The sequence below is a fragment of the Haemaphysalis longicornis genome, unplaced genomic scaffold (assembly GCF_048455015.1).
Source record: "Haemaphysalis longicornis isolate Haplotype H1 unplaced genomic scaffold, Haemaphysalis longicornis Haplotype H1 scaffold_6, whole genome shotgun sequence".
Taxonomy (NCBI): Eukaryota; Metazoa; Arthropoda; class Arachnida; order Ixodida; family Ixodidae; genus Haemaphysalis; species Haemaphysalis longicornis.
The window spans coordinates 59,578,201-59,591,274 of record NW_027526407.1 but is presented as its reverse complement, the minus strand read 5'-3'; the positions used below and the strand labels follow the sequence as shown (position 1 = coordinate 59,591,274).

General features: G+C 46.4%; 1 protein-coding gene across 1 annotated transcript; it reads left to right on the top strand.

The window, feature by feature from the left end:
- The first annotated feature begins 204 nt into the window (after nt 1-204).
- LOC144143035 (uncharacterized) lies at nt 205-4,255 on the top strand. The gene is made up of 2 exons (XM_077674855.1): nt 205-576; nt 3,176-4,255. The coding sequence occupies exons 1-2, from the start codon at nt 205-207 to the stop codon at nt 4,253-4,255; spliced, it is 1,452 nt and encodes a 483-aa protein (XP_077530981.1).
- The last annotated feature ends 8,819 nt before the right edge of the window (nt 4,256-13,074 follow it).

The following is a 13,074-nucleotide window of genomic DNA, read 5'->3' as shown; positions in this document are numbered from 1 at the left end:
AGACATATCGTGTACTGGTCGGTGAAAGTTCAAAATGGAACCGTAGGATCCCGGATGCCAAATTTTGACGGAGCGTATGGTCTAAGCAAGTTGCGCAATTTGACTTTAGCGGCCGGAAACCCAAGCGCTATAATTCTGGCAGCCGTAGGAGGCTACCCTGCAGAAAGCCGCGAGTTCTCCCTTTTGGGCCGCGACCCTGACTCTATGAAACGATTCGTCACTAGCGTTCGCCAGATCGTCAGTGCATACGAACTTGACGGCGTTGCAATCCACTGGGTGACACCCGAGCAGCGTTGCGTCGATGCCAAGGCTAATTCAACGCTTGAGGCCATTCTGGAAGCCATCCGCGACCACTTCAAGCAAAATGGCCTCAATGTTACAATTGCGGTATTTCTTCCGGCCGATGCCAACACTTCGCTTCCATTGTGGACCCAGATTTCTCTAAACGTCGACTTCGCCTTCATCGAGACGCAGAAGCTGAACCCCGCGAATGGATTCGACCTGACCATGTGTGACAACATGTCCCGGTTGGCCGGTGACTTACTCGGTCAGTTCGCTCGCTTGGGTGACGAAAAGGTCTGTGCTGGTGTGTCTCTGGCCCCTTGGGTTGTTTCTGGGAGCTACTACGGTTCTTTCCGGGACATGAGTCTCACTGAAGCGCCGCTTGGAGGCACTACCGGAACCGGAAGAGGCGCAGGCCTTGCCCTGTGCCTAGGAAGAGGCATGTGCAAGGCTAACACAACGGGAAAGGAATGCATTGTCTTGCAAGCACTTGATAATTCGTATTACATATACCTGTTCCCGGCATTGGCGTCCTTGTACACGATCGTTGCACACGGGAACAGTTCGCTGCGGAAGATAACTGACCACTGTCTCGTCTTGTACGACGTCGAGGGCGACTTCTACAGCCGCGAGTGTTATATTGGTAACAGAACAGAATACTTCATCAGTTTGCAGCACTTAATCCAGGCAATCGATGCTCCGAACAACGTGTCATTTTTAAGAAACGCGAATGATTGTTGATCTCCCGTCTGAACATTCCTGGAAATGCGATAGCCATTTCGACGATGCTGCAGCCAAAAAATGTTTTCGCAGGTGCCAGCTCTCAAATCAACTCGTTTTGCTGAAGCGGTTACCTGAAGTTCAGTTCGGTTTATTTCAACACGCGCCACGAAAAAACTGCTTCAGAAGTCTTGAACTGCTACGTATTGATATTGTGGGAATACCCCCCCCCCCCCCCCCCTATGAGGGGGACCCTGCCGCTACCCACCGTTCCCATGTAAACCCCCCATTAGGTGATGTTTGCATTGTCTTATAATAAAATCACTGCTCGCAGGTTGTGTTGAAACGCCAAGCTTTGCATGACTGGCTTCTTGAGAAAGCATGCTTGAAATTTTTGCGAAGACGTCTTGCAGCCGAAACCCGCGTATAATAATTTCCCTCTAACGGTTCCTATAAGTACAGCGAAAAGCTACCACGCTCTTAGCCAATCCCTTCATTTCGACATTGGTACATTTCCTTTTATCTTCCTTCGGCGTCCATAACGAAACAATGGACGTGGTTATCAGCGTTTATTCTAACGGGAGACAGCTAAAAAAATCTGTTTGACGCGATCAAGAATCGGTGGAATTCAGACTGCCTGCAGTATCCACTCCTTAGCATCGAGGCGTTTTTTCCTAGTGGGCCTTTATGCGCTGATTCATTGGTGACGTTGTCCAGAAACATAACGCTCGAATAGCACATACCCCGTGTGAGGGTTGGTTGTGGAGCTGGCTGTTCCCATATATGGAATACACGTGTGCTGTGTTTCGCAGGGCATGCATGTTACAGCATAGCTGTATACCTCTGCACCGCGGTTTCATCGCCATGGGAAAAGCGATCTCCGCGGACAAAAACGCCGATTCTCCAACTCCTAATACGACAAGCGCATGGGTGAGGGTAATGAGGAGTACAGCATAGAGCCCATAATTCGTTCAAAGAATCCGCAAAACAAGCATCGAAACCGCAATAATAGATGATAAGGCGCCTGTAAACGATAGGAACCCCCATGTGTTCCTGTAAAAAAATATGTTCGCAAATTATGTTGCAAGGCTAGGTAGGACTAGTGTCACTAAATGGAGAAGCTCTTGCCGAGGGCGCCGAGATCACGCGTCAGGCAAAACAGGACCCAGCATTTGCCACAGTACCAGCCGAGCGTAGTGTCAGTAGTGTAGGCAAATACCCCTGCTACACTAGGGTCTAAATGTCATTTGAACCAAATTTCATTTGGCTCAAATGCCAAGTTGTGCTGCTACACTAGGTTTTTAAATGCCATTTGGCTCAAATGACATTTGAGCCAAATGAGCACCGAGAGAGACATTTAAGATTTCAAATGCCATTTCCGGCACTCTCGGACGCAGCGTCTTCGATCGGCAATAAAAAATATAATACTTCCGTACGTAAAACAAACAAAATATTGTTGTTTGTGAAACTTTGTTCACTGTTTATTTACTTAAAATACGAAATCAACATATTTAATTTACATACTCTTAAAACCAGTGGGTCAGTTGCAAAAAACACAAACAAAAACAATGCAAGGCTGCCATATTTAGAGTCAAAACTGGTATCTCTTCTAATTTGATATCATTGTACTGCCTCGGACTGCTCCTAAGTTTGATTGTTGTATTAGTGTACGAAAACGGAACGGGGCAACAACAGCGCCGCTACAGCACAGCGAACAGTTGTTAAAGCTTTCAAATGCCATTGAAATTGTAGTGTAGCACGGTGGATTCTGAATGGCATTTGAAGCAACCCATTTGAGTGAAATGACATTTTGTTGAAATGACATTTGGACCCCAGTGTAGCAGAGGTATTACTAATGATCATGGCGGCAGCACGGAACAGTACGAGAAAAGAGGGCCAATACTCTTATCCTTATCCAGTTACACTAGCCGAATGCAACCGACAAGCCCGCCGAGACATACGCGACATGCGCAATCAGTGAGACATAACATTTTTTCGCTTTAAAAATTTTGCGGATACGTCCTACGTATCTTTAAGGAATTGTGCCTGTACGTCCGACGTACATTTTGCTCCATTGATAATATTCTAGTTCGGAGCTATTGCTATTGCGTTGAGTTTGCAACTATGTGTACTCGAGTTTGTGAACTGAAGTTGGAACCGTATTTATTTTTAGATCTCTTTCGAGGTCGTGGCGGAAATGCCAACTTTTGCGAGCTTCAAGAATGCCATGTACAGAGAGCGACGCCGTCACCAGCCGGAGCTTCCTGCAAGTGCCGACGACGTACAACTAAGCCCGCTGTACCAGCAGACAGAAGACGGGCGTCTTTTCCTTGCGGTCAACGACAGCAGTGTTCAGGGTTCCCGAATCTTGGCATTTGCATTCCAAGAGGCTTTGAAACATTTGTCGTCTGCAAAAATGGTATTTCTAGACAGCACATTTTTTGAGGTGCCCCAGATTTTCGATCAACTACTGACAATTCATGTCATGGGCGATGGAAAACACTCGCCAGCAATTTACTTTTTGTTGTGTGGTAGATCCCGTGAGACCTACGTCCGGGCATTTGAGAGTTTGAGAAATCTGTTCGCTGCATCTGGCATCACCTTCCCAAATACCGACATCTTTTTAACGGACTTTGAGCAGGCACTAATCGCAGGTGCGCGAACTGTGTTTCTCGGAGCCGCGCATAGGGCGTGCCATTTTCATTTCACTCAGCGAGTGACGGCTGCAGGGCAGAAAGCTGGCCTCCAAACCGCGTACGGGCAGGATGATAGTCTTCGGTCGCTCTTAAGAAAGATGGTAGCATTGTCGTTCCTTCCCGTTTCGGTCGTCCATACTGCATGGCAGTTTTTGCGCCAAGAATGTATATCCCTCGGGATTCTTGCTGACATCACAGTGCTGAACTATTTTGGTGCTACCTGGATGAACGGCCCGTTTAACATTGAGCAGTGGAACCACTATGGAAACCGAAGTCCGCGGTCCAACAACCACATGGAGTCTTGGCACCGGAAGATAAACGCAGTGTCAGGGAGAGCCCACCATAACATTTACAGCTTCATCGACCTCATCAAAAGGGACGAGGCCTTGACAAGAGTATCTTTGCAGCAGCTTGCAAATGGTGGTGCTGTGCGGGACAGGGGACACAAATGGATAAACAAGAACCGCCAGCTGGCAGAACTGGAGTCTCAGTTTTCTGTAGGTCTCATTTCAGCGTACGACTTCCTAAACAAGGCGAAGACATTTTCAGGTCTATAACTTGTTCATATCTTAACCAGTGCAAAGTGTTTTAAATTGCAAATGAAATATCAAATTGGCCTTTACTTCAACAACACCGAACCGTACTTTGCCTTAAACGATGTTTTTTTTTTTTTTACTTTTCCGAACCTGGTATTCTACGTGAAACACAACTTTTTCCTCTGCACTATGCACCTTCCCGCACTGACCGCGACCGTGAGGTTTGAGAGGCTGCATGTTTCTCTAAGTTTCTGTAAGGCGTTTTTTTTTTTCAAGATCATACGTAAGTCATCATAGGTTGTCATCTTGTTTCCGAACACCGTTGTGGCAACGCATTTTTGTCTACCCTTAAACTACTCGAATTAAACTGATATGGTCTTCTGTTTACGTTGTAAATGCTTTATAGATGCGACGCATCTCTTGCTCTGAGGCATGTCCCTCCTGCGTCGGCGTAGTCCGGCGTCCGCACGCCAGCTGCGCATGCGCGACTCTCCTCCCGTCTTCTCTCCGACAGCTGTGCGCGCAATGCTCTCACTCCGCCTCATTATTATAAACAACAGCTGTGTGCGCGCGCTTCGCTCGCTTCGCTCCGTTCCCGTCGCGCAAATGTGCGCATGCGCGACACTCCTACGTTGTCTCCTCTCCTTGAGGCGCTGTGAATATAAAGCGGGTATCGCGCTGCGGCGGTTCAGTCAGCACTCGCTCTCGTTCGACTCCGCGTCACTGTGCTTGACGACTGCGTGATTGACTTGATTCTTCCGATGAAGACGTGATGGAAGCGATGGTCACTTCATGAAAAGTAAAATTACGCCCATCTTCCCGCGTATGAGAACACCCGCATTTGATGGAATGCATCATGCGCGTTCACAACACGTTTCACCCGATTTAGAGAATCAACCCAATGGAAACGCCAATTGAACACCCCGATGCGTCGCATCACACCAGGGTTCCCTTGCGAGAAGATGGGCGTAATTTTTTTTCGTTCACATTAGTCAGGTATAGGTGTCTATGTGTATACCTTCAAGGTATATATATGTGTGTCTACGGTGCGTGTATATATAGAATATGTGTACATGTATTGTGGTATATATATATATGTATAGGGGGCATGTACAGTAATGGACAAAGGAATGCGAACACAGAAAAATATGATCCAGAACACACAAAATTGAAAAATAGTATTCGTGTAGGCCCAATAATGGCGAGCTATTTCTATATGTGTAAAGGCAGATTTCAAAACTTTGTTATTGCAATTAAGCTACGCGTAAATTTGACTTGAATGGGGAAAAATTCGCCCTATTTGTGTGCTCTGTTCAGATGTTTGTGATCGTGTTTTATTTGTCCATGACGGTAGATATGTAAGCGTATGTAATATTCGACAGTTCTTTATTCTTTATTTTTCAAGAACTATACCACTGTACGTTTTTAAAAGCATTTATGTCACACCACTGATGGCTTTCACAGTTTTATAGTATTTTGTTTTGTTCGTTTCGCCATTACGTCTACCTTGAATTCTATGTTGTTGTAGGGCACTGGTTGTATTTTTAGTGTGTGTGTTTATGTATTAAACCAACAACTGTACTTCCGCAAGGCGTTGCGGGTACCAGATTTGAAAAATGAAGCTGTAGCAGCATTTTCGCTTTTATTGCCTTGCTTATCACTCTCCAAAAAATAATTTCACCGTGGTTTTTCTGAAGCCCTTGACGAATTGAAAATATGCGTACCGTTAAGGCACGACAAAGTTTAAAATGTTTATATTAGGATTACGTCGAAAAATTTAAGGTACGCCTAATAATTGTTGCAGAAGTTATCAGAAATAACCCACACATTTGAACGAACTATTATGAACGCACGGAAGGTTGCTTTTGTTAGCATTATTGCAGCCATGCACCTGGATTCTGGGTGGCGTTTAGCAATACCTACTAAAAAAAAACCTAATTGGGGATCAGATTGTGGCCACACCTTGCTTTGGCCTGTCAGACAGCCACATCACCTTGCTTAATTAAGGTAGAATTTGGAGCGCCATTGTGCTAGGCAGCATTTTAGCGAAGCACTCGCGGAAACAAACTTAGCGCAGTTGCACAACTTTCACCGCCTTTACGGATTATCTCCCTCTCCAGATTATAATAAAGGGTTTAGAAGGCTGTTTAACATTTCATGAACTTCAAAACACCCACTGGCACAATAAAATACCCTTGTGTTTTTAAATGCACTCTTTGCGAATTACAACCCCCCCCTCCCCAGCTACCAACTCCTCAGCCGCGTAACACTCTGCTTTTGAAAAACGATAATAGTTGGCGCGTTAGCGCAGTTATTCTCTATAATAGTGCAAAAGGAGATAATTTGCAGAACAAAATATCTGAAATCCCAAAAGAAAAAAAGACCACAAATGTTAAAAGTGAACTAAAAGAAAAAAAAAGACAACAAATGTTAAAAGTGAGCTTACCAAATCAAAACTATCTGATACTCCGTTACCAAAAACGATAAAAGCAAAAGCGCAGAAAAGCGCCGCGGAAGCACAAATAAAAAATCGCAAAAACACCTTCACTTTGAAAGAAATCCTATTTGGCGGACTTACACATTTAATCGTTGTAATAGCGCAAGTGTACATCAGTGTCAAGAAGAAACAGATAAAAATTACAAAAGATAAAAAAAAAAGATGTATAAAAATAAAGTAACCCAATGTATCTGGATACACATGCCACATCTGGCTATCAAAAATCCCATGCATGAGAAGCGGTGGAAATTATAAACTTAGCTTTGCGTTTTATTCTTTCTGGTTATTTCGGTCACTCTAGTGAATTAAATTTTTTAATAGGGCAAACCTTCAGAAACTTAAGCAGTGCAGGGTCATCTCTAGCCTAAAATTTGTTTACTACAGAAACTTAAAATTGTCGCGGAATTACTACCCCCAAGGGCCTTTCTGACGTTCAGAGAGAAGACATCATAGTAAGGCATCATAGTAAGACATCATAAGACATCATAGTAAGGCAGCCAATCAGCTGAATTAGTATTCGGAAGTTCTATTTGTTTCCTCGTTTAATTTCTTACTGGAATAAGTTAACTGAACGAACAGTGAACTCGGTATCGTTAGAAGTATTTCCCCAACGTATTGGAAATATGGGTTCTGGTTTAAGCGTCGTGTTTCAAAATTGGAATACACTACGAATGCATATCCTTGTTCGGACCTCTTTGCGTCTATTACATATTTATGTCTTTTACTTATTTGTGTTGGGCGTTTTCAAAGTACGCCAACCAGTATTGATGAGTTTTTATGTTTTCTCCTGCATGAGCCCGACCAGGCCGTAAAGTATCGGTAAATAAATAAAAAAAATCTGCCAATTACTCACGTAGAAAAGGCATTAGTTGCCAATTCTCAGATTTCTGCACATATTTTTGTCTTTTTTTAAAGTCTCTCCTACGAACATCTTTGATCTATAGATCTCTCGAACCCGAAGACAAAGCTACGCTGCAAAAAATGAGCATAGGAGCGGCTGTTAAATAAATTTCAGCCACATGTACGAATACCAACTGCAGAAAAATCCCATGCGTGCATTACTCAAGATATTGGGTATCTTTCTAGTACACTTTCGCAGCTACAAATTTTGTGTCAAGAGGGCACTATCAGCCTAAGGCATTCGCAAACTTTTATCGGCCGCACATATCGGTCGATTCCGGATTAATTGGTGCATACAAGTTTTCAGTGAATGACCCGTTGCTTGTAAGCACATTTTGGGGAACAGTTTCGAAGACGGCAACGCATATTTTCAGAAATTCAAATGAGTTGGAACGATGTGGGTTCAAATGAGAAGGGTGCTTTGGGAGTGGGTTATAGCAGGAAGGGCGTTTAGGGAACGGGCTAAAACAGGAAGCGCCCAAGCGGGAAGGTAGTTTCGGGAGTGGGCGCACACAGGATGGGTCAAGCGGGAAGGGCGTTTCGGAATTGGGTTCAAACGGGACGGGGTCAAACGGGTATGGGTTGTTTCGGGCTACAGCCCAAAATACAATGCCCGACAAAGGTACCAGTACCGACAGCTTCAAACAGAAATGAGTTTGCCAAAATGTCCGTGCACCAAAATTTCCGAAGCCGAAACATCCTGGCCCCCTTTCAGTGAAGGCAATTTCTTTAGGCCAAGTGCCAAATCCGGGAAGCCAGCAGTGGTCACCTGCAGGTACGGGGCCGTACACTCTAGGTGCGAACACGGCGCAGCGTGGCCTCGCTCCGCGGAGCGCCAGCGCACAATCTGCGGCCGCGCATCGAAGCTAAGCGGCGCAGGCGCATAGGGGCTTGGAGGCGGGGCTTCGTGTCGTTTGCTATCGAAGGATAGCAGACGACACGTCGGCCATGCTTGCTTTGCTGTGAAGCACGCCTAACTGTAGGCATGCTTGTAGCGTCTAAGCGCGCCGCGACAGCGTTGCGGGAAAGCTCACTTTCCTTACTGCAGCGCGTTGTGTAGTATCTGCGTACAAGAACTCAGAGCTTCCGCTTTTCAGTTCTACGGTGCCGGTCCAATGCAAGTATTGTTGCAGGTTGAAGGCATTTCAGAACTGGTTTGGCTTGGGTTATAGGGGTTAACGCCACAAAATGTCTCTTGCGACGAAAACGCTGCAGAGAAGGGCTCCGAATAACCACCCAAGGAACTGTACCGTGCACTGATGCCACGCAGCAAACGCGCGTTCTTGCATTTCGCCTCTTTTGAAAGTGGCACCTGCTACTGGAATCGGACATGGGTCTCCCGGCTCAGTAAAGCCAAGCACCCCAACCACTGAGCCACCGAGTCGAGCCAGGTCAAGTCCTGGCGGTTTCTCGGGATTTCACCGCACCCTAGAATTAAAAAGGGTAAGGGAGCAAAGCTGTATTTTCTGCGTGTGCTCTCTAAAGCAGATGGCCCTATTCCGGGATATGCCGTCCGGCCGGCTTTTTAACAACGGAGATGTTACTGGCCGTATGATCGCCGTAGCAGCAACAAAATCGAGAAAACTCTGAATGCTCGTGGGCTCGTGCCTTGCGGCGACCCCCGAGCGTCCCCGGCACGCGCAGTAGGTTTAGCAAGAATAAAAACTGGCAAAAACCTCGAGGAGCGAGAACATGCCCGTGATCTACAGAATTTACATGATGTACATGCGTTACAGAAAACGCCGAGTCCCCGGCTCGCACAGTGGCTATAGCAAAAAAAAAAAAAAAAGAACCACCAGCGCTGTCGTCAATCCCCACCGCGCACGAAAGAAAACTCCAGCGTTAATGCTAAAGATGCAATGCTAAAATTTAAAAAAAAAGAAAAAACATCCGGCTTGGTAGAGGTCACCGCGACCGACACATTCTCTGGAAGCCATTATGGATAATTGGAGACATGGCTACGAGTGCGCCAATCCTACCCGAGACGACTTGCAGATCCTACAACCGCTGCCTCGAGTCGATGACGAAGAGCTGGTTGAAGACTACAATGCAGAGGACGACTCTCCATCCACCACTCGCTTCGAGAAAGACGACGACCTGTTTGATGCATGTGACGACGTTTATTAGCGCTGCAACTATGGAAATAAACAATGATATTAAAATTTAGCTGCGTCCAGCAAAGCTCACCTACAACAGCTTCGCCATTGAAGTCTTGCGCGTGAGTGCTAGCTTCCCGAATTTTTTTTATGATCGGAGTATTCAAATGCTCGGTCTTAATTGCTCGAAGACGCTCCCGGATTGCTCGATGCGATTTCGAATGTGAACAACGAGCTCGTGGAAATCGACAAGAAATATCGTAAATGTGAAAATGAATCAGAATATGCCGAGTCCACAATGCAAGTGTTTGTTTAATGTAAGGCATTGCATGCATTTTTAAGCATATTGAAAACGTATTCAACATATTGGTGATTTTTCTGTTCGTGGCGTTTGGCTGGGCCATGTGTATGGGGATAGTAAAGAGAAGAATGCAGACGTTGTGGACCTAAAGAACGGAGAAGCTGTTCCACAATTGTGTAGCATGGAACTGGTGACCACAGCTTCATTGCTCACGTAGTCCCATTGCGAGGAAGTACGGGTCTTACCAGAAAGGAGGGTACGTACAGGTAGCAACAAAAGAAAGGGCCGCTGTCTCCCAATAACTAGCCATGTATGAAGCGAAACCAATGACGTATGCATTACAATTTAGCACACTAGAGTGAGACCAGTCCAGGAATCGACCGTAGAGCCGACGATTGTGCGGGGGGCGTGACTTCCTGGCTCGGCGACTGCTTGAAACATCTCGATATATATGAAAAAAGCCAATATACATCGGAAAGAAATTCGGCAGATCGCAACCCAGCCGCTGTGACTGAAATTCCACGGAGGTGAAATGCAAAGACAATTATGTTCTGCGTAACACTAGCGAACATTAAATAAATCCTAGTGGCCGAAATTATACAATGCCGTTCTATACAGCGTCTCTCATTGAACCAAACCAAGCCAGTCCTGAAATGTTTGCAACAATACTTGCATTTAACCGGCGCCGCGGAACTGAAAAGCGGAAGCTGTGAGTTCTCGTACGCAGAAACTACACAACGCGCCGCCGTAAGGAAAGTGCGCTTTCCCGCAACGCTGTCGCGGCGTGCTTAGACGCTACAAGCATGCCTACAGTTAGGAGTGCTTCACAGCAAAGCAAGCACGGCGCTCTCCCGCGCTAGCAGATGACACGAAGCCCCGCCTCCAAGCCCCTATGCGCCTGCACCGCTTCGATTCGATGCGCGGCCGCGGTTTGTACGCTGGCGCTCCGCGGAGCGAGGTCACGCTAAGCCGTGTTCGCACCTAGAGTGGACGGCCCTGTACATCCAACTCGATCGGCACTGCTCTTTGATGCCCTCTTAGGCTAAAATGACTAAAAGCTTGTCCTCTGGGGGACTAACGGCTTTTGCCAAAATCATTACTTCTTTGGGGACTAAATGAGAGGGCATGAATGTTTAGTCGGCCACCCCGTTGGTTCGTTCCGATACTCCTCAAGGAAGAACTGCTGAAAGAGTGTCGCAGAAAAAAAGAACGCGAGAAGCAGCAAGGATGGAACCACCCCCTCCCGCAAGTATACACAAGGAACCTCACACGCTACCACTAGACTACACCGCCGGATGGAAGCTGCGGTAGATCATATTGAACTGTACCGCGTTTAGTGCTGTGCACAACGCGACAGATTCATTGCAACTAGTGTCCGGATTTGTATCCGTGCAAACGAACGTTGCCGAGATATACGCTCTGCGCCTAGCGCTTTGCTAACTTTAGGGACTATTGCTCAGTTCGATTCTAAGTACAGCCTGACAACCATAGTTTTCTCTCGTAAAGAACAACCAACTCGCCGCCTACTTGAGACAGGTGGCTGGGTGAAAAAACAATTTATTTGTTTCCACACAAATTTTCGCGAACAGTGTATTCATAGTGTTCGATACATCTGTTAAGAACTCGAGGTATCGTTTCTGCAAGTGGTCGTCTGCGTGAGTGTCAGAAGACGGAATCAGACCATATTTTCCTGCATTGGCGAAACCGAATTCGGTGTTGCTTAGCCTCAATTCTTCAAGTTCGCGTTGATAGACGATCGGACTGGGAAATGCGACCGGATTTTACAGCAGTTGCAGCATTGTCATAGCTGCGGTACATAAGGCGATTATGTACCGAGTATAAAAGATAACTTCAGGACGGTTAGCTGTAGCGAACATTTTTAATTTGGGTTGTTGTCATCAGGAACTAATGCGTTTTTCTCGTCTGGTAAACATATACTTATTCATTACGCTTGGGGATCAACGTTTGCTATTGTCACTAATATTTGTGTTATTGTTGAAGCGCATCAAATATTTCCTTGGCGGTTATTACCACGCGCGAATCGTATGCAACACAGCGTATCAACATAAGCTCACCGAGAAGTGTTTGTCCATCGCGCTTCACGGCTTGTATTACCCGCACCCTCGATTAACACAGGTGGTTTTCTTACATTTAACATCGATATTTTCTTCCCAGGCACAATGTAAAGGACCCACTGACTGCAGGGTCTTGTATTTTGGAAACCTGAAAATGTCCACAGACATATGTGCGAAATGACAATGATGACGCCATTACAGGGGAGAAATGCTGCAGCAGACAGACTAAATGCCTGTGTTTGGTCTCCACGTTACTGCTTATTGATCGACGGGGACGAACATATAATCCGTATTCGTGCTCATGGCACACACTCCGCCACAAATACTTTCCTTGAAGTTTAACGGTTGCCCGCGAAGGCTAACGGCTGTATTTTATTCCCTGTTTTTGTCCTTTTTGCCTAAGAGTGTACCGTGCTGGGCAGCAGATCCCCCTTTGCTTCCCGAATACACTGCGGCTAACCGGGTCTGGCAGAAAAAACCAGGCCCGGAAAAAGGGCAAACAACTTTCCTCAGAGAAGGGTTCTCGAATGCGGGAGAATCCCTCTGTGGAAAGGGAAGTGTGAGAGGGAAGGTTTCGAAAGCGGTATTCTGGGAATGGACGTTGGAGATTAGATTGCACCGTGGCCCACCCTCGGTTCACCAGAAACTAGCCTATCGGCGCCGGCATTCTTTCCTCCTTCGCGTGGAGTGCTGGTCTGCCGTATTTTCACGCGCCGTTTCCGCGTGCGGCTATCAGGTCGCGTTTGTAGCCGTGTATTTCGATGGAAGGTGCAATCTTGCGAAACGTCTGTTCTTTCGTCTCTCCCTGAGATGCTAAGCTCTGAGGTCAAAGAGAGTTCGCCTGCGGCACCTTCGTGCAACCGGTCTCCACCCTGGCCGCCCTCCTGACCTGCAACGCTGGGTGCATGGACCGTGTCACCGACAACTCCTGCACTTTATGCGCGAAACTAACTTGTTCGTGTTTCTGTGAG